The sequence below is a fragment of the Cydia splendana genome, chromosome 4, assembly GCF_910591565.1.
Source record: "Cydia splendana chromosome 4, ilCydSple1.2, whole genome shotgun sequence".
Lineage (NCBI taxonomy): Eukaryota > Metazoa > Arthropoda > Insecta > Lepidoptera > Tortricidae > Cydia > Cydia splendana.
The window spans coordinates 15856677-15877076 of record NC_085963.1 but is presented as its reverse complement, the minus strand read 5'-3'; the positions used below and the strand labels follow the sequence as shown (position 1 = coordinate 15877076).

General features: G+C 37.1%; 1 protein-coding gene across 1 annotated transcript in view; it reads right to left on the bottom strand.

Moving 5' to 3' along the window:
* The window catches only part of LOC134790054 (rootletin), a 49174-nt gene that overhangs the window by 17271 nt on the left and 11503 nt on the right, over positions 1–20400 (bottom strand). Inside the window, exons 2-17 of the mRNA XM_063760811.1 lie at positions 17775–17881; positions 16905–17057; positions 16524–16627; positions 9707–9877; positions 9212–9364; positions 8494–8748; positions 7900–8063; positions 7357–7510; positions 6745–6921; positions 3954–4085; positions 2276–3086; positions 1462–1592; positions 1200–1388; positions 964–1088; positions 738–885; positions 355–600 (exon numbers count right to left, since the gene is read on the bottom strand). Coding sequence (XP_063616881.1) covers positions 355–600; positions 738–885; positions 964–1088; positions 1200–1388; positions 1462–1592; positions 2276–3086; positions 3954–4085; positions 6745–6921; positions 7357–7510; positions 7900–8063; positions 8494–8748; positions 9212–9364; positions 9707–9877; positions 16524–16627; positions 16905–17057; positions 17775–17881 — 3220 coding nt within the window. The remainder of the gene's footprint in view (positions 1–354; positions 601–737; positions 886–963; positions 1089–1199; positions 1389–1461; positions 1593–2275; positions 3087–3953; positions 4086–6744; positions 6922–7356; positions 7511–7899; positions 8064–8493; positions 8749–9211; positions 9365–9706; positions 9878–16523; positions 16628–16904; positions 17058–17774; positions 17882–20400) is intronic.

The following is a 20400-nucleotide window of genomic DNA, read 5'->3' as shown; positions in this document are numbered from 1 at the left end:
ATACAGAGTGATTTTGTTTTGTTAGACCATACTTTGAGGGGTGAATTTTTACTATGGGGCCAACCCGAAAAACACAAAAGTAATCTGCTGTCTCTTACATTTTGGCAGTTTTTTCTATGGAACAGCAGATTTTTTTTTGCGATTTTGGGGTGGGCTCCATAGTCCATAGCAAAGGTTGTTCAGTACGACCCACCCCTCAGAGTATGGTCAAACATAACAAAATCATTCTGTATACTTACATATATTACGGTACAGATATTACGTACATAGTTATAGTTACATACATTATTTTTATTTAAATAAAAGAATGTAGGTATGTGATATGTTTACCTATTTTTTTATATATTTACTCACCTTGCTGACGGTTAATTTTAATCTGTCTAATTCCTCTTGCTTCACTTTTAGAGCATCGCTATCTTTTTTAGTAATTTCGCCACCGAAACGAACTTTCTTTTCCGTTTTATCATCTGCATCTTTATTGCTTTCCAGTTCTTTTATTTTTGTTAGGGCCTCCTTTAGTTCATTTTCCAGTTTGCTAACCTTTGTTGCAGCTTGTTCAGATGATTTTTCGGACCTTAACGTCCTAGTGTTTTTAAATAGCTACAAAGTAAACATTTATGTTCAGTTCATTAGACAATATAAGTAATGTTATAAAAATGGTATCACATAATTGAAGACATAGTTATTTACATACGAACATTGCAATATTTGCAAGTTCAATAAAGTAGTAAGTATACCTGTAATTTCTTATTTTCAGCTTGTAGTTTTTCATTGTCAGCTTCCAAGCTCTGCGTTTTTGATCGAAGAACGGTGGCTTCTTGCTCAATTACTTGCAGTTGTCTCTTCAAATCGACAGTTTGTTGATCGTTACTACCGTCCAAGGACCTGAAATAATAGATCGTTAAAAGTATTAAGTAGGCATTAGTGATACTTTTTGATATCAATCCATGCAATAAAACTTACTTGCTCTTCATTAATGATGCTTTTGGTTTCTTTTGCATTAAACTAATTTCAGCGTGTAACCTTTCGCAATCTCTTTCCTTTTCAATAAGCTTCTTTCTTAGTTCTGCTATTTCATCCTCGAGTACCTGGTAAATATTTCATGTTATAATTTGTGTTCGTTCTGATGTTATAGTTATAGTGTCGGTAGAGCACATTAATTATGTGATAATAATAATACGTAAAGTACGCATATCTACCTTTACTTTTTCTTCAGCTAAGTTGTTGCCCTTTGGTGCATTTCGCCTTAGACCGAATGATGAGTTCGTATTATTTGTTGTTTTCGTGGCAGATGCAGCAACTTTATCCGTTAGTTCGTTTACTTGTTTCTTCAAGTAATCTCGGTCTTGTTCTAATTCTTCTACTTTACGCCGCAAAACCGCAGCTTCCTTAGAAATAATACTGATTTTAAAAACTGTTTTTTTTTTATAAATATTATCATTTTTTGTAACACTTACTTACCTGTTCATTGAGTTCAAGAAGAATACGTAACTCAGCGGGATCTTCTTCATCTGATATTCCTTCATCTTTTTCATTTGGAGCTTCAATAGAAAGTCTATTTGGTGGAGGCGTTGGTGATAGCTTGCGGCCCGCTGCGAATTAGGAGTATAATTTTATTTTGAAGATTTTTAATCGGTTCGAGATAACAAAAGACAAAGCAATAATAATGTTACTAAATTCAGTTGGTTAATGCTGTTACATTATGTTCGTTAAGGGCACTCACAATCTTAAAACCCATAAGCTCAATGGAAAACAAATCGAGTATAATAATTACACAATAGGTACACTGAATTCAGCATAATATGGTATCACTGAACTGAACTGGAGAAAATGGCTACCATCGAAACGTATGTTGATATTATCGATAAAGCGTGTTAGTAAACCTTTGAAAACTACGGAGATCCGGCTAAGAAGTTGGAGAGCGAAGGAGTTGTTGGTGGTTGGTTATTCAGAGATGCAGTTGGGTGGCGTCAGGGAAGTGGTGATACACAAACTAAATGGTTGTTTTATAACATATAGTATAGTTTGACATACTTCTGGCTTTGGTAGCCATTTTCTTCAGCTGTTGAAGCAAAGTTTCATTGTCGTCCTCGACCCGTGATGCTGTTTTACGCAAGTTATTTGCCTGAAAATATTCGTTAGTTTATCATTATTGTACATTTGGAATCTCATGGAGGTCTTCTTTTATATCTCTATTACAGGGATGTAGGTTAAAAACAAAGAGGTCACTTTAAACAAAAACAACATTTACATTTCGGGGAAAAACAATATATACCTATTGTTGGTAATCTTACTGCCAATGGATTAAACATGGAGACAAAAGGGAAGGATAGAGGACTTGCTGACATGTCTGCTGGAGTTTTGTCTGGCTCAAGTGGAGGACTGTCAGACTTTTCTTTTGAGTGGCTCTTTACAACACTACTTCCTTCCTTACTATTGCTTTCATTTACTCTAACTGCAGGCAAGTCGAGATCGTATACTTCAAGATTATTTGTCATAGTTCCTTCATTAAATACCATAATTGGCTCGAATTGTGTACTAGCATCCACGCAGTTTAATAGGAAACTTGTAACTTGTTGAGCTTTATCGCTGATTATCATGTTTGGCGTTTGTACATTAGCATTTCGCATTTTCGGTTTAGTTGTTTGAGTTCCATTCTCTCTGAACCCATCTGTCTGTATACCTTTATTTTTCATAAACGGTGCTTCGGTCTGAGCGGCAGTGTCGAGAGTTTCAATACCGCATTGTGTACTTGAATCAAGTGTTATTACACGAGTTTCAGTTGCTACATCGTGAACCATTATTAAATCCGTCTGACATGCTTGGGAAAAACATTGTAAATGATCTTGAGGTGCCTGAGTAGTTTGATTAACTCCAATGGACAAGTGATTTACATCTAAAGCGGAGATAGATTTATTTAGCGCCAGTTGCATTTCAAGTATGCGAAGTCTTTGGTTCGTGTTTTCATCGAGGGATTCTTTGGTGGATGTATTGAAAGGGATGAGATCAGGATGGGATGATTGGATGATGTCTTTGGGTGGCGGCGGTATTCTTCTGCCACCGAAGCGTTGCCGATATCGGCTAGCCTGTTCGAAGACAAAATATGATCGTGACTACATTTGATTTTATAGATCGTCAATAATAATCGATAGCTATTTGAGTAGGTGGTCTGTTGCAGTTAACGGCACAGTAGTCGAGGTTAATTATTTATCGAAAGCTGGTCTAACATTTGTCTATTTGCGTCGCCGCATGACTAAGCCGCAAGTTGGCTCGGTGCCAGTTGGCGACGCTCGAGAGCTAATGCCCTATTAAATGCAATTGTTCCCCCGTAAAACCAACTGATTGGTTTAATAAGTGGAACCGGCTTTAAACCGTTAACGAGTCGTAAATTATTGGCAATCAAATATTTGTAGTCAGAAACCAAACCTTTTGATAAGGATATTTGAAAGAATGATTTTTAGTTACAGAACGGAACGCCGCCAAAAAGCCGCTCCCATACATACGAAGTCAATGCATTAATTGCGGCTCATTAAGCAAAATGTGAGATGTAAACACACATTGGACCAAGAAATTGGACATGTGGAATACCACCCTTACTAAAGTTTAATTTTTGTCGCACCGTCCCTTTGTACAAGTTGTAATATAAACTTTCGATTCGCTATTGGCACCTTTCTTTCAACAGTTATCTAGACGAATCAAACAAATCCAAATTCAATAATGTTGCGTTATTTTTTCACTTCTATAAATAGGCACTTCCAATAACCACCAGCAGAGCAGCTAAAAGCCTTAAGAACATTGCCATCGATCTTTCTTAAGTATACCGAAGAGCCCCACCGAACTGTCGAAAATGGTTCAAATTTTTTTTCCAATAGGTATTTGATTTGACCGTTTTTACCCACATAAACATGACTAACACGGCTAGTTAAATAAAAGCTTGTAAAATAAGAAATTACCTCCTCTTCTGCATTTTTGAGTTGCTCGCGTAAGTCTGCCTCGCGCTCGAGCGAGTCCTGCAGGTCTCGCAGCAGCTGCGCCGGGTCCTCCTGGCTCCCGCCGCGGGTCATCATGGCGCGGGACACCTTTTGCTGTAGTAAGAGCTTTGTTAAGAGTCGATACTCATTGCTAGTATGCAGTCGTCGTAAGAATAAAGAAAATTTAACAAATAAATACCAGACCGGCGAATTCGAATTCGGAGGGGGTTCTCGAATTGCGAAATTGCAAAAAATTACCAGCCACATATGTCGTTATTTTCTCGAGACCTCTATAATGGAGTGGGAGGGTATCGTAATCCTAATATAGGCAAAAAAGTGAGAAGGAAGCCGCAGCAGTGTTGCATTATTTACGCTTGCTGTGTGCATCGGCGTAGTAGATAAAAAATCTCGTATTTACGTCATGTCTTTAATTTTACGTAAGACAAAAGGATGATGTTCCGCTCCCATACAAGTTTGGCCCAACACTCGCTAAACATGGGTGGTATATTGTTAGGCTCCAAACATGATATGAAAGTCCCGATAGTTATTAGAAATTCACGGACACTTCACAGAACATTATAAAAGCGGAATTTCTCTACGATTTTGAGGTTAGGAATTCTGCCTTGTATCGGGCCATGTTAAATATTATTATGCCTTATTACAAGGAAAAAAGGCGCCGTAAATAGTGTAAACATATCGACGATATTGGGCGTTTAAAGGCTGTCAAGGAACAAAAATTGAATGATTTGGTATTAGGTAAATACATTTTTTTAAATATAATAAGTACTATATTTAATACGACTTCCTTAAATGAATAAGGCATAGCATGCGAACCGAAATAGACTATAACAACTATAGCTGTTTTATAGTAAAAATAGTTATAGCATCAAATGTAAAACCAATCACTCATATAAGTAAACATATTTACTTACATAAATACAGTAACAATCACAGGATTGTTATAATGAATTCGGTAAGTAACTCATTCCAAAAAAAAATGTTTCAAAAACAAATGTTTGCCTAAAAGGCACTTAATATATAATAAACTTAATTTATTTCAAAGAAGTTAGAATTCCAATTTTGTAGGTTTATCACCTATATGATAAAAAAAAAGATTGATATATATTTTTCCCTTTATTTTAATGTATTTTTAAGTTTTATTTAACCTATTTTCGTGTTATTCATACCCTGATATCAAATAAGCTTTTTAAAGAAGTAAAAACTACTTCAGTGGGGAAAGCCGGTGAAAGCTAATTGTAAATTGGTGCTCTTCTAGATTTCATACAATACTATCAAATAAATAATATAAATATGTAATAATTAATATGAAAACACAATCCATAGCGACTCTATTCGTTCCATATTCGTTCGCTACTCACTTTTGACGTAAGTCATTTGGAAGTTACAATTAAAGTCATTGGAATAAAAAGTTTTTATTATATCGCAGTTCTTTTTGCAATTTTAATACTTAGTGCTTAAAACAGTATGTCGTTAGTAGTATGAATGGTTTTCTTTGAAGTGAGCGTTATTAGCATCAACAGGAACATCGAAGATAAGTATTTTGCTGCCATACTTTTTTGTTTGGTTCTGGACGTCCATTTATGAAATGTCATTGATTCTATGTAATGGCGTGGGATGTGTTGATTTGGTTTAATTACTCTTTAACTTATTTTCTTTACTAAGAAGTGTCCGTTGGAATCTAATATATGTATGAGATTGTAAGAAATATGATTAAATTTATCGTATATATAGCATGCTTATCGGATCGTAGGCCAAATTCGGCATGATCCTTTAGGGACTTCACGTTTACATCTTAAAGGTGTAAAACTATCAAAATTGTGTATGAACACAGTTGTGTAAATCATTGTCTCAAGCTAAAAATATAAGCAAGTGAAGGCCATTGCAACTATGGCACGTGGAGATGCGCTCAAAATAATGAATAGCTAAACTATGTGATTACTAGGTACTTTTGATGTTTTTGCAACATTTACGACATGAATCCACTATAGGTAACTACTATACGAAAAATCTAGGGAAAACGTGTTACATTAAAAACGGGTTTTTACAGTGACATTGGATCATAAGCGCCCGAAAAATAAATGCATTAGGAACAAATTGTAATTGTAAACACGCTTTATAGAATACCATTAAATTGCCGAGTTCTTCCGATTTATTACATAATCTAAACTGAAATACAGTAGGTAATAGCGGAATTTGTGTGGGCAGGAGTAATATATTACGGGTTGGTAGTGACAACTTGTTGTTAGCCCGTGATTAATTTTGCCGCCGGGCTTGTACGAACAGCCAGAGAACACTAGAATGTAATATACATATAATACGTGTAACCGATTATGTACGTTTTATACGTTCGTAACATTGTGCCTGAAATCACGTAGCCAAATAATACCACGGATTGCTGGCTTTAACCACACATGTAACACACATTACTTTTGAATTTTCTTTAGACTTTGCAGCAGTTAGCAATAGCAGAATTGAGTAAGTAATTAAACCGTTAATTACTTAGTTAATTAATAAATCTTTCTGAAAACACTTCGATTAACATACCTACCTACCCACCAACGCAAAGATTAGTTGTATTGGCATTTTTAAGGGATTGTTTAAAACAACCGTGTCTTAACTTCAAATCTATGTACCGGGAAACCGTCAGTATAGATTTATTGGTTTATGTGTCACTAATGTTGTCCTAAACTAAAACTAAATCTATCATGAGTTGTGAGTTCCTCGTAAGTTTGAAACGAAATTTGTTACTTACGCCTTCAACCGGCATGGTGGATTTCTTAAGGTTGGCGGGTGGCGCGCCAGACAGGGAGGATTTGGCGTCGGCAAGCTCGCGCTGTAGTCGCATTGCCACCTCGTTGGAACGGGCCAGCTCCACTTCCAGCTCCTTGATCCGATGCACGCGGTCTAGGCCGCCTTGACCGCCTACTATCTGAAATATAATTGACATGGTGAGTAAAGCATTTGGTCCCTTGTCGTTCTAACACTCGATCCTAATCGATTAGCCTAATCACTATCATGAAGCGTTAGTAAAATTGCGCTTACGCGTCTGGCGACGGCGCCAGCGACAACCGTAGGGGGGAACGAAACGTCCAATCGCTGCGTCTCGCTCCAACCTATGGTTATCGCTACCGCCGTCGCAAGTCGCTCAATGTTGTGGCCGAGCCTTTACCCTAGTGCTAGCATATGCGACTTATCTCTTAGTGAGTGAGCTATGAAACTCATTAATTATGGCCAAAATTTTCCCCTTAGGCAATCACGGCAGATATCTGATAAGTAAAGGTATTCTAACATATTCAAACTCTCAATTGGTCACCCTTGTCAAAGTTGAATGTGGTATGGCGTGTTTTAATCGTATTAGACTCGCCTCTAGTAATTTCTTCTCTTGGTCCAATTTCTCCTGCTCCAATTGCTCTGCTTTCCTCTCCGTCTTTTTCAATTTAAACGATAATACTCTACAGTTTTTTATAGTCTGTTCCAGTTCTCTTCTTAAGGATGAGTACTCGTCCGCTTGATCTTCTCTGAAATAAATACACTATTAAATCTAAAATGTTAAAAAACCCAAAAATTGCCCAAAAATATCAATGCTGGCTGGCTTAAAAGCCAAACATAGCTTTAGCGGAACTACCAAACATAGCTAGGAACCACCGCAAGGAAACTCGCTTTCACATAAAAAATCGCATCGAAATCGGTCCATCCGTTGCAGAGCTACGATGCCACATCGCGTTACAAGTGTTACAACAGACCGAGCTGCTTCGCGCGGCAATACACGGGGCTAATTTTTGCGGACCTGCCCAATGACGTGCTCCGTGGCTTGTCAAAAATTTAATATTCAAATACTGATTTAAAAGTTTAAATAAATTATTGAAATTTAGAGGAGATTGCTGTTGACAGTAATTATTATGGTTACCTGAAATTATCTTGCATTTCCTCGATCTCCTCTTCAAGATCGCGGAGCTCCTTCTTCATGTCTTCGTTCTCGTCCATCAGCTCCTCACACAACGTCTCGGCGGCTAACAGCTTGGCTCGCAGCTGTTCCACTTGTCGCGCTAGTGATTCACCCGAGGGACGAGACTTAAACATAGTAAAATACATTGTTAGCGTTTTAACTGTGATGAAAAGGATAAATCGTACGTGCTTCTAATATGAGATGCTTTTACTGATTCACTGGTATGTAAAAATTTCGGGTATTGTATTGTACAAGTGTTTATATTCGATTGCAGTTAAAACCTTGGATTGGTGACTGGTGACAACGAATCTCGGTGACCTTTTCAGTCGTTTAGCAATTTTACAGATTCAAATATAGATCAAGAGATATTGTATGTTCTTCGCGATGGTTTTGTGAGTAAAGCAAAGTAATTTGAAGTGGGATCAAATCTCGGTCGAGTATGATATACCTTAAAATAATAATAGGATACTGTCAATACTGTGTGCGATTCGTATTGAACTACCATTATTTTAATAAGTTCCGCGCCAGCTTCTCAGCCCCGTATTTGGTAGATACCTCAAGTTCACCCTCTATCTCCTTAATCTTCAACGTCAGATGTTTCTTCTCATCCTTCAAGTCCTCGTTCTGCGTGGTCAGCTCGTTGACCTTCTGCTGAAGCTTGAGCACCTCTGACGAGCGCCCGGTGGTGTACTTGTTGGCAGTGTCGATGTTAGCGAGCCTTCGAAGCAAGATGTCGCTCTTTTCCTTTTCAACTCGCTCGCAACGTTTACGTAGAATGTCTACTTCCTGCTTTAGTCCTTCTATTTGGTCCTGGAATTTAGAGATAATTTACAATTTGTAGATATAAACAATACTATCAATCTTTTAATTGTTAAGTTCAAGATGTGGCCACCAGGTATTTCGCAATCGTAATTTTAGTTAGGTACCTACATAAGGTATACACGTTAAGAAAAAAACATGAATCCTTAGATTTCAGAAGTGTAACAAAAACACGTGAGCATAATTTTGTATAAAATCCAAGTACCTAAATGGATTATGATTTTATACATAACTATTCTCAATTTCTCAAGAGAATTTCAGCAAATTAAAAAATTGTCATGAACGTGTTCTGAAGACGTCTCTACACACTCCCCTTTAAATCAATGCACGATTGAGAACTTGCAAAGTGCAAATGTGAAAAATCGTCACGAGTCCAGTTTTTTTTGAGTTGCGGCATCTGATTTGTCCTCGTTCAGGGCCCAGCCCAGCTCTGTGTGTCCGGAGTGATATTTACCTGGTAGTCCTTAACATTAGCGTCAACTAAGGTCCCCTCAGTGGTCGTGGTGCCTGCTGTGCTTGCGTCGTCGTCAGATTCCTCTTTCTCTTTCGAGGGCCCGCCGCGTAAAGGCGGTTTGGAAGTCTTTGAGGAGTTTCTCGATTCTTTTACCTGAAACACCAGAATAAAATACTATCAATAATTGAAATATTTTCGTATTGTAATATATCGTCGCGTCACTATTACTGATGCGCAATGTCGTAAGTCTAAAATAAACTATGATAACTCTATAAGTAAGTACCAAATGGTCTATATTTGTGTTTTCAGTTACCGATGAAGCGAATCCTTGGAAATTGTCAGCAACGCGTACCTACGTATGTATTAGGTACCTTTTCATTGATATTAGTCCTTATGAATGTATCCAGCTTACTAAAACTGCAGTAATAAAATAAATATGAGGTTTAAAATATACATAGTTTTAAATTATATTTATATATTTATTTGTATACCTACCTGCATCATAAAGTTAACGTCCTCTTTGTTTGAAGACCGAGGTGGGGTTTCCTTTACTCTAGATGGTTTTTCCTCTTCTTTGCTTCTCGATAAACTTCTTCTTGTTTTCTCTTTTTCCTTTTCTAGGCTTGATTCTTTTTCGAAACTGTTTTGAGCTTTTAATAAGTTCATCTGCAACAGACCAATAAAATATTGAAGTAAGTAAGGTAAAGGGCCCCAAGTTCGTGTTAGTACGTTATTTCCTTAGTTTTGTTTCTGGCGCAAATAATAAGGAATTCAAATATTTTTTATTCAAATTATACATATGAAAGAATCTGTATTATTTAATCTCTTCAATAAAATAAAAACCAATATTTTAGTGATTAAACTGAGAGTAATACGACGGTCGAAACTGTCAGACGGCCGCGAACAGCTGTGTTGTATGCGTGCAGTTTGTTTGGCGTAAGGTGCGCGCTCTCACTTGTTAAGCTTATAGGAAGGAAAAGCTAAACCCATTCGAATAAAAGTTTTTGGGAGTGTTTCTGTGGGTTCCTTAGTAATTGATTTGATAAGAAAAAAGATTGAATATATGCATAGAAATAACTTAAAATTGCAATAAATCGACTCACTTCGTTTATTTCGTGCCACTAACGAATCAAGGATTTTCTAGATACATTTTGAGTGCTTGTTTTTAAATATAACAACGACGATAATTAAATAAAGAAACTAGAAAACAATTAATGTATTTCATGAAGTTTCGTATGAGCGGATTCGGTATATGTTTCTTTCACTAGAATTCTCATAAAACGAGTAAGAATGTGATCCGAGTCAAAAATTTTAAGGTATATTCTACGTATATTCTCATATTAACTACTAGCACAATTTTATTTATAATTCAATTTATTTGATTTATTTTTGTGTATGTTTATATTTAACGTATAAGATAGTTATTTTTTTTTGTAAATAAAATATATTTTTTTGAATTGTTTCTATTTTTTTTTGTTTTTTATTTTTTTATTTATATAGTACGGCTTTTAATCAAGTATTAAAGTATCCATATGGTTTACAAAAGGTTTTTTTTTTAAATATTATTTTTAATTTGACCTTACAATTACTCGTAAGTAGGTAAGACAGTTAAATATTCAAAATGATTATCAGCAAATTATCAACAATTACTCTAAGAAAACTTTATTCCGAAACAGGGGACACGAATTCACAAACTTAGGAGCTGAGCTAAATTTGTATCACGAAATGGGAGTCAAATATGATGTTCACGAAAAATTCATATAAAAAAAAGTTTCAACTAAAACCCTATAGTTTATACATTAAATTATTAACAAAGAACTAATATAACTTACTCAAAAGCTTTCAAGGTATTGATATGCTTAGTATATATTAAAAAAAAAACGGCTGCTATTTAACTGATCACCAGATTTAGTAAAATTTAATACCAAAAAAATCTATTTTACCACCCTAAAATAATAAATGATCACCGAAATTATAACACCATTTTAATGTGAAATGATTACCAATTTTATTACATTTTACTATCCTATTAAAGGAAATGACACCAAACTAATCATTATTAACCCTAAAATAGTAAATGATTACCAAATTTCAAACCCCATTTTAATGTGAAATGATAGCCAAATTTTTACATCTTGCTATCCTATTAAAGAAATTGACACCAAAATAATCATTGTAGACCCAAAAATAGTAAATGACCACCAAAATTAGAACACCATTTAAATGTAAAATTATAACCAAATTTTTAATTCTTGCTATCCTATTAAAGCAAACGACTCCAAAATAATCATTGTAAACCCAAAAATATTAAATGACCACCAAAATTGTAACCACATTTTAATTAAAAATGTGCAAATATTTAATATATCGTTATCCTATTAAATTAATTAATCCACTACGTCACCTTTTTCTAGTAGCATTTTATTCCTGTAACAATCGCAGTTCTAACATAACCTAAACCACTTCTCTAGTAGCATTTCGTTTCTGTAAGGGTCGCAGTTCAAATCTAACATAACCCACTTTTCTAGTAGCATTTCTTTTCTGCAAGGGTCGCAGTTCAAACCTAACCTAACCCACTTTTCTAGTAGCAATTTGTTTCTGTATGGGTCGCAGTTCAAACCTAACCTAACCCACTTTTCTAGTAGCATTTCTTTTCTGTAAGGGTCGCAGTTCAAACCTAACCTAACCCACTTTTCTAGTAGCATTTCTTTTCTGTAAGGGTCGCAGTTCAAACCTAACCTGACCCACTTTCCTGATAGCAGTTTGGTTCTGTAAAGGTCGCAGTTCAAACCTAACCTAACCCCCTTTTCTAGTAGCATTTCGTTTCTGTAAGTGTCGCAGTTCAAACCTAACCTAACCCACTTTTCTAGTAGCATTTCTTTTCTGTAAGGATCGCAGTTCAAACCTAACCTAACCCACTTTTCTAGTAGCATTTCGTTTCTGTAAGGGTCGCAGTTCAAACCTAACCCACTTTTCTGATAGCAGTTTGGTTCTGTAAAGGTCGTAGTTCAAACCTAACATAACCCACTTTTCTAGTAGCATTTCGTTTCTGTAAGGGTCGCAGTTCAAACATAACCTAACCCACTTTTCTAGTAGCATTTCGTTTCTGTAAGGGTCGCAGTTCAAACCTAACCTAACCCACTTTTCTAGTAGCATTTCGTTTCTGTAAGGGTCGCAATTCAAACCTAATCTAACCCACTTTTCTAGTAGCATTTAGTTTCTATAAGAGTCGCAGTTCCAACCTAACCTAACCCACTTTTCTAGTAGCATTTCGTTTCTGTACGGGTCGCAGTTCAAACCTAACCTAACGCACTTTTTTAGCAGCATTTCGTTTCTATAAGGGTCGCAGTTCAAACCTAACCCACTTTTCTAGTAGCATTTCGTTTCTGTAAGGGTCGCAGTTCAAACCTAACCTAACCCACTTTTTTAGCAGCATTTCGTTTCTGTAAAGGTCGCAGTTCAAACCTAACCTAACCTACTTTTCTAGTACCATTTCGTTTCTGTAAGGGTCGCAGTGCTAACCTAACCTAACCCACTTAACTGATAGCAGTTTAACCTACGAGGGTCGCACTGAAATATTCGGGAATGGGACACTTAGAAATAACATAATAGAAACAGGCATATAATTTATAAAAATGTAACTCTTTATAAAACTTTTAAGGTATATTCCATTTGGTTGTCATTTGTATTTAAGAATTACTGGCAATTTGAAAATTGTATGTCGAACATTATTTGAATTTTTGGCCAAGTGATTTTTCGGATCATATTTTTAAACGGTTTTCAATATGCCCTCAGCGAACAAATAAAAGTTACAATGGGCTTCTGTTATTTTTTTATGAACTAGAGTTCATCGTACGCTCGTTTGCAGTTAAAATTAAATATGAAAGTCACTTTCATTTTATACCATGGGTGATCTTAAAGAAGCATGTCATTCCAAAGCGACGTCAAAAATTTAAATCGCATTTGTGCTGTTAATTAAAAAGACTGCCAAAAAAGTTGCATATCGGCAGATTTCAACATTCCTAAAGATTCATATGACAACAGTAAAAAAATCTTTTATATATATATATATGTAAAAAAAACTTCAATTCCGTTGGCTACTCCACGAATTTCATACAAAACCACTAAGGCCCCAAAATCGCCATACAAAAAGGACTTTGGGATTATGAGCCGTGTGCATTACAGAATGATTACTTTCAAAAGAAAATTTATATGCGTGGTCAGTTTGAGTTTAAGTATGCATTAAAATAAAGATTGACTGTCTAGATGCGACAGTTTTCTCTATTCCCGACATTTTCAGTGCAACCCTCGTACTTTTCTAGTAGCATAATGAAATGCTCCTAGAAAAGTAGGTTAGGTTAGGTCGGTATGCGGTGCGGGGCGGGGGGGTTTGAGCGGGAGGGGCTAGTAATTTTGGCATCAGTTTACTTTATTTGGTAATATGTATACATTTTTTGGTAATCATAGTGGTTCATTTAGGTGAAAATATCGCATTAATTTGGTCTTCAAGATTTGGTGATCATTAATGATTTTTGGTGATCATTCAATATATTTGGTATTTGAATACAATTTGAAGTGCAGTCGTAATTAAAACGGTGGTACTTTTGTATTTTTAGGCCTTATTTTTTTGGTGTTCAGTATTTTTTTTTGGTAAGCATGATTTTTTTATTTAGGGTACCAAAGTATTTTTTGGTGGTCATTATATTTGTAGCCAAAAAAAAATACAAACTCTCAAGAGCCTTGACCTGCCGAAACAGGGGCCCTTTACCTTACTTAGATTTTAATTTAGTAGAGCTTATTAATATATAATTGAGTCGCTTATCTTCAAACTTGGGTAAATCCATCTGTCAGATTATGCGATTTTGGTATTAAGAAAAGGTAATAGGGTAGATATTTGCTGAGAGGGTCGAATGGATTTACCCGGGTTTGAAGTTCAGCGACACAATTAATAGTTTTGGATATCTTATTTTATTATAGTTACATAGATAGATATATATAGATATGTGAATACCATTCCCTCAATTAACTTTAACGCACGGCGCGCAACCACACGCGCTTTGATGATGACCTTTTAAGTTTATTTCTGGCCTCGCAACAGACTGAAGAGCTATGGCAGACAGTTCTAGCATCTTGACCCAGTTTATATTTCTTTTATAGATTTTGTGTTTATTTAATTATAACGTAAACACTTCTATGTAGATTAGCCGATATTGTTTGTAATCATTCTCAAGTGATTAAAAAAATCTGTATCGTAAACGATTTGGAATTCTTAATGGATACTGTCTTCGCTCCCGTTTTAAACATACACTTTTATGACTATTATAAAAGTGATGTGATACATCCGGTTGAAAATAATTTTTAAGAAAAAATAACCGACTTTATGGGGCCCGGTGAAAGATTATTGTAGATGGTGCGCTATGTAGAAAAGGAGGTAGAACCACCCACTTTTCTAATAGCATTTCGTTTCTGTAAGGCTCGCAATTCTAACCTAACCTAACCCACTTTTATTCGGTTCTGTGAGGATCGCAGTTCAAACCTAACCTAACTCACTTAACGGCGCATGCGGTGCGGTGTACGGGGGTTTGAGCGTGAGGGGTTTGGCATCATCATACTTTATACCTACATTTTATGATAGGTAATCATAGTGGTTTATTTAGTTTAGGTATCATAGTGGTTTTCCGGGTTAAGGTCCGAGTCTGAGTCCTAGTCCGGGTCCGAGTCCGGGTCCGAGTCCGGGTCCGAGTCTTGGTCCGAGTCCGGGTCCGAGTCCGGGTCCGACTCCGGGTCCGAGTCCGGGTCCGAGTCCGGGTCCGAGACCGGGTCCGAGTCCGGGTCCGAGACCGGGTCCGAGTCCGGGTCCGAGTCCGGGTCTGAGTCCGGGTCCGAGTCCAGGTCCGAGTCCGAGTCCGAATCTAGGTCCGGGTCCGGGTCCGAGCCGGATCCGGGTACGAGTCCGGATCTGGATCCGAGTCCGGGTCCCAGTCCAAGTCAAAATCGAAATTCGAAATCACCAAACGTGTACTATGCGTCGTTGAAGAGTTCTGTTCTGATCATCATCAGCAGTTCCACTTCATCAAATGCGACAGTTTTTAATGAAAATGCTTGATTTTCTGATGATAATACAAAAATCTCTATACGCATGCCTTTAAGATTTGAGGAGTTCCCTCGATTCCTCATGGATCCCATCATCAGACCTCGAGCTTGACAAAAATGTGGCTTAAAAACTTAACTTGCTTAACAAACATAACGAAGAGGACAAATCGCCAAACGTGAACTATGCGTCGTTGAAGAGTTCCATTCTGATCATCATCAGCAGTTCCACTTCATCAAATGTCACGTTTTTGAATGTATATGCTTGATTTGTTGATAAAAACACAAAAATCACTATATGTATGCCTTTAAGATTTGAGGAGTTCCCTCGATTCCTCATGGATCCCATCATCAGAACTGGGTTTTGATAAAAACGGGACCAAGCTGTATGCATATACATACAATCAAAAAAAGAATTTTTAAAATCGGTCTAGTAATGACGGAGATATGGAGTAAGTAACAAACATAAAAATAAAAATAAAATAAAAAAACACAAGCGAATTGATAACCTCCTTCTTTGAGATTTGGAAGTCGGTTAAAAAGTCTCATCAAAATAGTAGGTAGCACCCGTTTTATACCCTTGGCGTGTATCAATAATTCTTGAAACAGTCAGACTGTATAATAAAAATTTAAAAATACATACGTAGTAGAGCGGGCATAATCTTGCTTGTAAAACATCAAAAGAATGCCTAACGGCTCGATTCGGAAAATGAATTAGATTTCTACTAGACTTCAACAAGTTACAATACGAATAATTTAAAGATATTTGTAAGATAGAAATGTCAATTTTGACGTTTCCGCGATTCTGGAGGTCCTCTTGAACGATTTCGACAAGTTATGACTTAGATATCCAAGTCACATCTAGTCGATATCTAATGTAGATCTAGTTGATCTCTAAATCGTCTCAAGATCTTGTGATTATCTCGAAATCCGAATAGGCCTGTAAGTACAGACAGGTTACAGGAATGTTATTCTTGTAGAAGTCTGGACTGGAGGAAAATTCGACTTATTTAATAATAACATGAGACACGGCGACTATAATTTCACCTTGACAAACATTTATAGTGTCAATAGAGAGCTGTCAAGTTATGCTACTTATTCGAAAGCCGCCAGAGGAAGTAGACTCGACTTTCATCATTTCACGACGTCCCATTAATAAGATGCAATGTCACGAGCTGTCAGAAAAAGAAGTCGAATAACGCTTGCAGGATATTATTGTTACCTTGCGCACGCGTTCGGCCAGTGAATCATTCTTGTTGATGGTGAGACTGGCGGAGGAGGGCGCGGGCGGCGGCGACGCTGACGGCCGGCGCAGCGTCACCGTGTCTGCATAATACAAATTATTTATTACTTCTAAATAAAAACTAGTCTACAAGTTAAACAAATTCTTAATATCACACAATTCAGACAATCTTTTTTATAACGCTCATAAAAGCCACTGACGTCAGACTTGAGAGGAAATGGAACGAGCAATGCGAGCGTTATTTTTCAGAGTATCCGTACTTCAACATATGCTACGCCATTATGAACAAAAATAAGTCGATCCCATGGCAGTGCGTAGACATATATCATATATGGGGTTTAAAAAATAATGGAAATCCACCTGTAGTGACGGCGGTCTGGCCAGTGTCGAGGGCGGGCAGCGGGCCCGTGAGCCGCCGTTTGGGCAGCTTCAGGCTGACGGTCACAGCGTTGCTCGTCTCCTCCGCGGCAAGGTCCGGCGTCGACGTCCACGATGATTTCGGTTTACCGAACCCTGTAAACAACGGTCCTGTCGTAGGGAGTGTTCTCGTAGTTGGTGAGACTCAAGTATAGGAACTTCATGGCATTATGTAGGAAATACCGGGAATCATTCTTTGAAAGCTCTCGAAATAAGAGAAATACAATACCTAAGTACCTATCTGTATTTTTTTATAACATACATGTAAACCCAATAGCGTTATAAATTCATTTCTACCAACTATTTGCAGTAACATTACAAAACCATTAACCAATTACATACTCTAGCTTTAATCGTAAGTAGCCGTTATTATTGACTTAAAGAAGTATGTACCTAGGCACTCGCAAAAACTTAAAGTTATGTAAGCTATAGTCGCGTTAATCGTCCCTACTTAACCTGTATTTAATTAATTACAAGCTTAAGTATTTGAAGGTCGACTGGCTCTATCGACCACGGGACTACGAATTCTATGAAAGGATCGGCCCTTTGACCCTTAACCCATTTATAAAATTACTTGGCATAAAATTAAGTGCACACATACGTATCGTACTTATTCACCAAGGTAAGTTCTTTACCATAAGAGGTTCCTACTCGTATCATTGTACCTTTCTTGTTTGGAGTCTATATAACCAATTAATCACCATAATGCTTGCATGTCAATAAAGATTGGTTGAGTATTTCGATTTTTCTGATGTGTTACATCCTAAGAAATTAGGCTAGTAGGTACATGTTTTAATGTTTTCAATAGTTTACCCGTAGAGAAGGCGTCTTTCTTGGGCGGCTCCGTGCTAAGGTTAGTGGTGGACGCCCACCCTCGGCCCGTCCTCTCCCTGTCTGCGCCATTTTCCTCGTCACGACCCCTGCAACAAATAAGTAATTCAGCTGCTTGTTTAAAGGCTAACTTTTTTTCCGGCAGCGTGTCAAGCCAAGTTCAAAAGAAGAGAACTGGCGACGCAGCGGTCGTGTGTTATATATTACCTGCACGAACCATTTGGAGCCACTTTTGACCCCTACGTAACTCAAAATCTATTAAACATAAACAAATTAAATTTGGTTAATTTTTAAGACCCTTAAGGTAGATAAGAGCACCAAATTTCATGAATATAACTCAACCCGGTTGGTATTTAATAACCGGTTGAGTCAACCGGTTATTAAGATACATACATCTATAGATGTATCCCGATGATCCCGATTTATAAATCGGGATTTTTCTCACTGACTTAGGTACTGACTCACGTACATACTGACTCACCTAACATCAAAAACCTAACCCACTTCCAGATGACCTAGCAAGTTGAAATTTGGCATCCAGCAGGGCAATTGTGTGGTTACGAAACTGAGATAAAGAAACGGTGATTTTCTTACACTTTGTATAGTGGAAGTTCGTTAAAGGACAAGAACACTCGAAAGCTCTGATCAAAGGGTTCAACAGCAAAACTGCTAAGGAGCTTTTAGGACTCAAAAGGCACAAAACCTGCGCGGTGACCAGAATACTGACTGGACACTGTAAGTTGAACAAACATATGTTTCAAATTGGCAAGAAACAAGATGCGACATGCAGGTTCTGTCAGGAGTCAGAGGAGACTGCAATGCACCTTCTCTGCTCTTGTGGACCACTAATGTCAAAAAGAAGTACCTACCTAGGGCGACACGTAGTGCAACCCTATGAGGTACAGAACATTACGGCCCAAAGAATCTGGAACTTTCTGGATGCAACGGGCATTAGTAATGAACTTTAAAGGGCCGTCACAATAGATCAATGCTGGTCGATGCGACACTCAAAGGCCCACTACAACACAATAATAGAATACTGGTGAAACTTGGTAAGTAGATGTATTCTGTGAACCGCATTAAGATTTTCACACAAAAATAGAAAATAAACAATAAATTTTGGGGGTTCCCCATACTTATTATAGAACTGAAACTCAAATATTTTTTTTTATCAAAGCCATGCGTGTGGGGTGTCTGTGGATAGGTCTTCAAAAATGATATTGAGGTTTCTAATATCATTTTTTTCTAAACTGGATAGTTTGCGCGAGAGACACTTCCAAAGTGGTATTTTAATTTAAGATTTTTTTCGAAAATTATGACAATTTTGGAATCCAAGATGGCGGCCATGCATTGTCATAAAAGTCGTCATGGATGTCGTTTTATAGGTTTTAGGGGGCGCAGATTTCGAAAATGATGACCATTTTGGATTCCAAAATGGCGGCCATGCAGTATCTTCACCTGCGCTACCTATTTTCGCCTAGTTTGACATAAGTTGCCATTAACAAAATGTTTGTAATGTTAGCCTTACATAAAACTGCTAAATACAAAGTATTTTTTACGGATGTCAACATTCTTCGAACAATCTGCGGCTAACTTCACACAGTTGACCTTTAGTGAGATTTTTTCGCGACACCGACCACACGTTTTTGTAAACCAGTGTTTTAACTTCAGTTTTAAACGGTGATACGGACCCGGTAATGTTAAACTTTTTACATGATTATATCCTATAAGTAACTATTTCTTTTTCATATGAAACTATTATTTAATGGCTAGCTTACGTTTAGAAGTCACAATTTTATAAAACATTGATGAGATGATGAGGGTACTTTGCGTCCATCTTGTTGCCAAATTTCGCCTACCCCTAGGGTTGACAATTTTTAGGGTTCCGTACCCAAAGGGTAAAACGGGACCCTATTACTAAGACTTCGCTGTCCGTCCGTCCGTCCGTCCGTCCGTCCGTCCGTCTGTCACCAGGCTGTATCTCTCGAACCGTGATAGCTAGACAGTTGAAATTTTCACAGATGATGTATTTCTGTTGCCGCTATAACAACAAATACTAAAAACAGAATAAAATAAAGATTTAAATGGGGCTCCCATACAACAAACGTGATTTTTGACCAAAGTTAAGCAACGTCGGGAGTATTTGGATGGGTGACCGTTTTTTTTTTGCTTTTTTTTTGGTTTTTTTTTTTGCATTATGGTACGGAACCCTTCGTGCGCGAGTCCGACTCGCACTTGCCCGGTTTTTTTGTACCACATTCATTGGTGGATGACATTACTTGTTTCCAAATTTAAATATTTTCTTATGTTTAGGTATTTTAGTTTACGCTATATGCAAACGTTTATTTCTACTCTTACCGATGTTGAGTAGGTACTAAATAGGCATTTTTATGTCTCACTTTGTGTAAATAAGGTTGATTTGATGTCAATTACGATAATAACAACAATTTTGCAACAATTAAACAATTTTGTAAAAAAAAAATTTTTTTACTGGTAAACCATTACTCCCCTTTATTTGGCATGTTGGTTAATTTTTGGCAGCCCTAGCTTCATTATAGAAAATGTATGAAAACAACTTCAGACTGTTACCAAACTTCGCCTACCATCC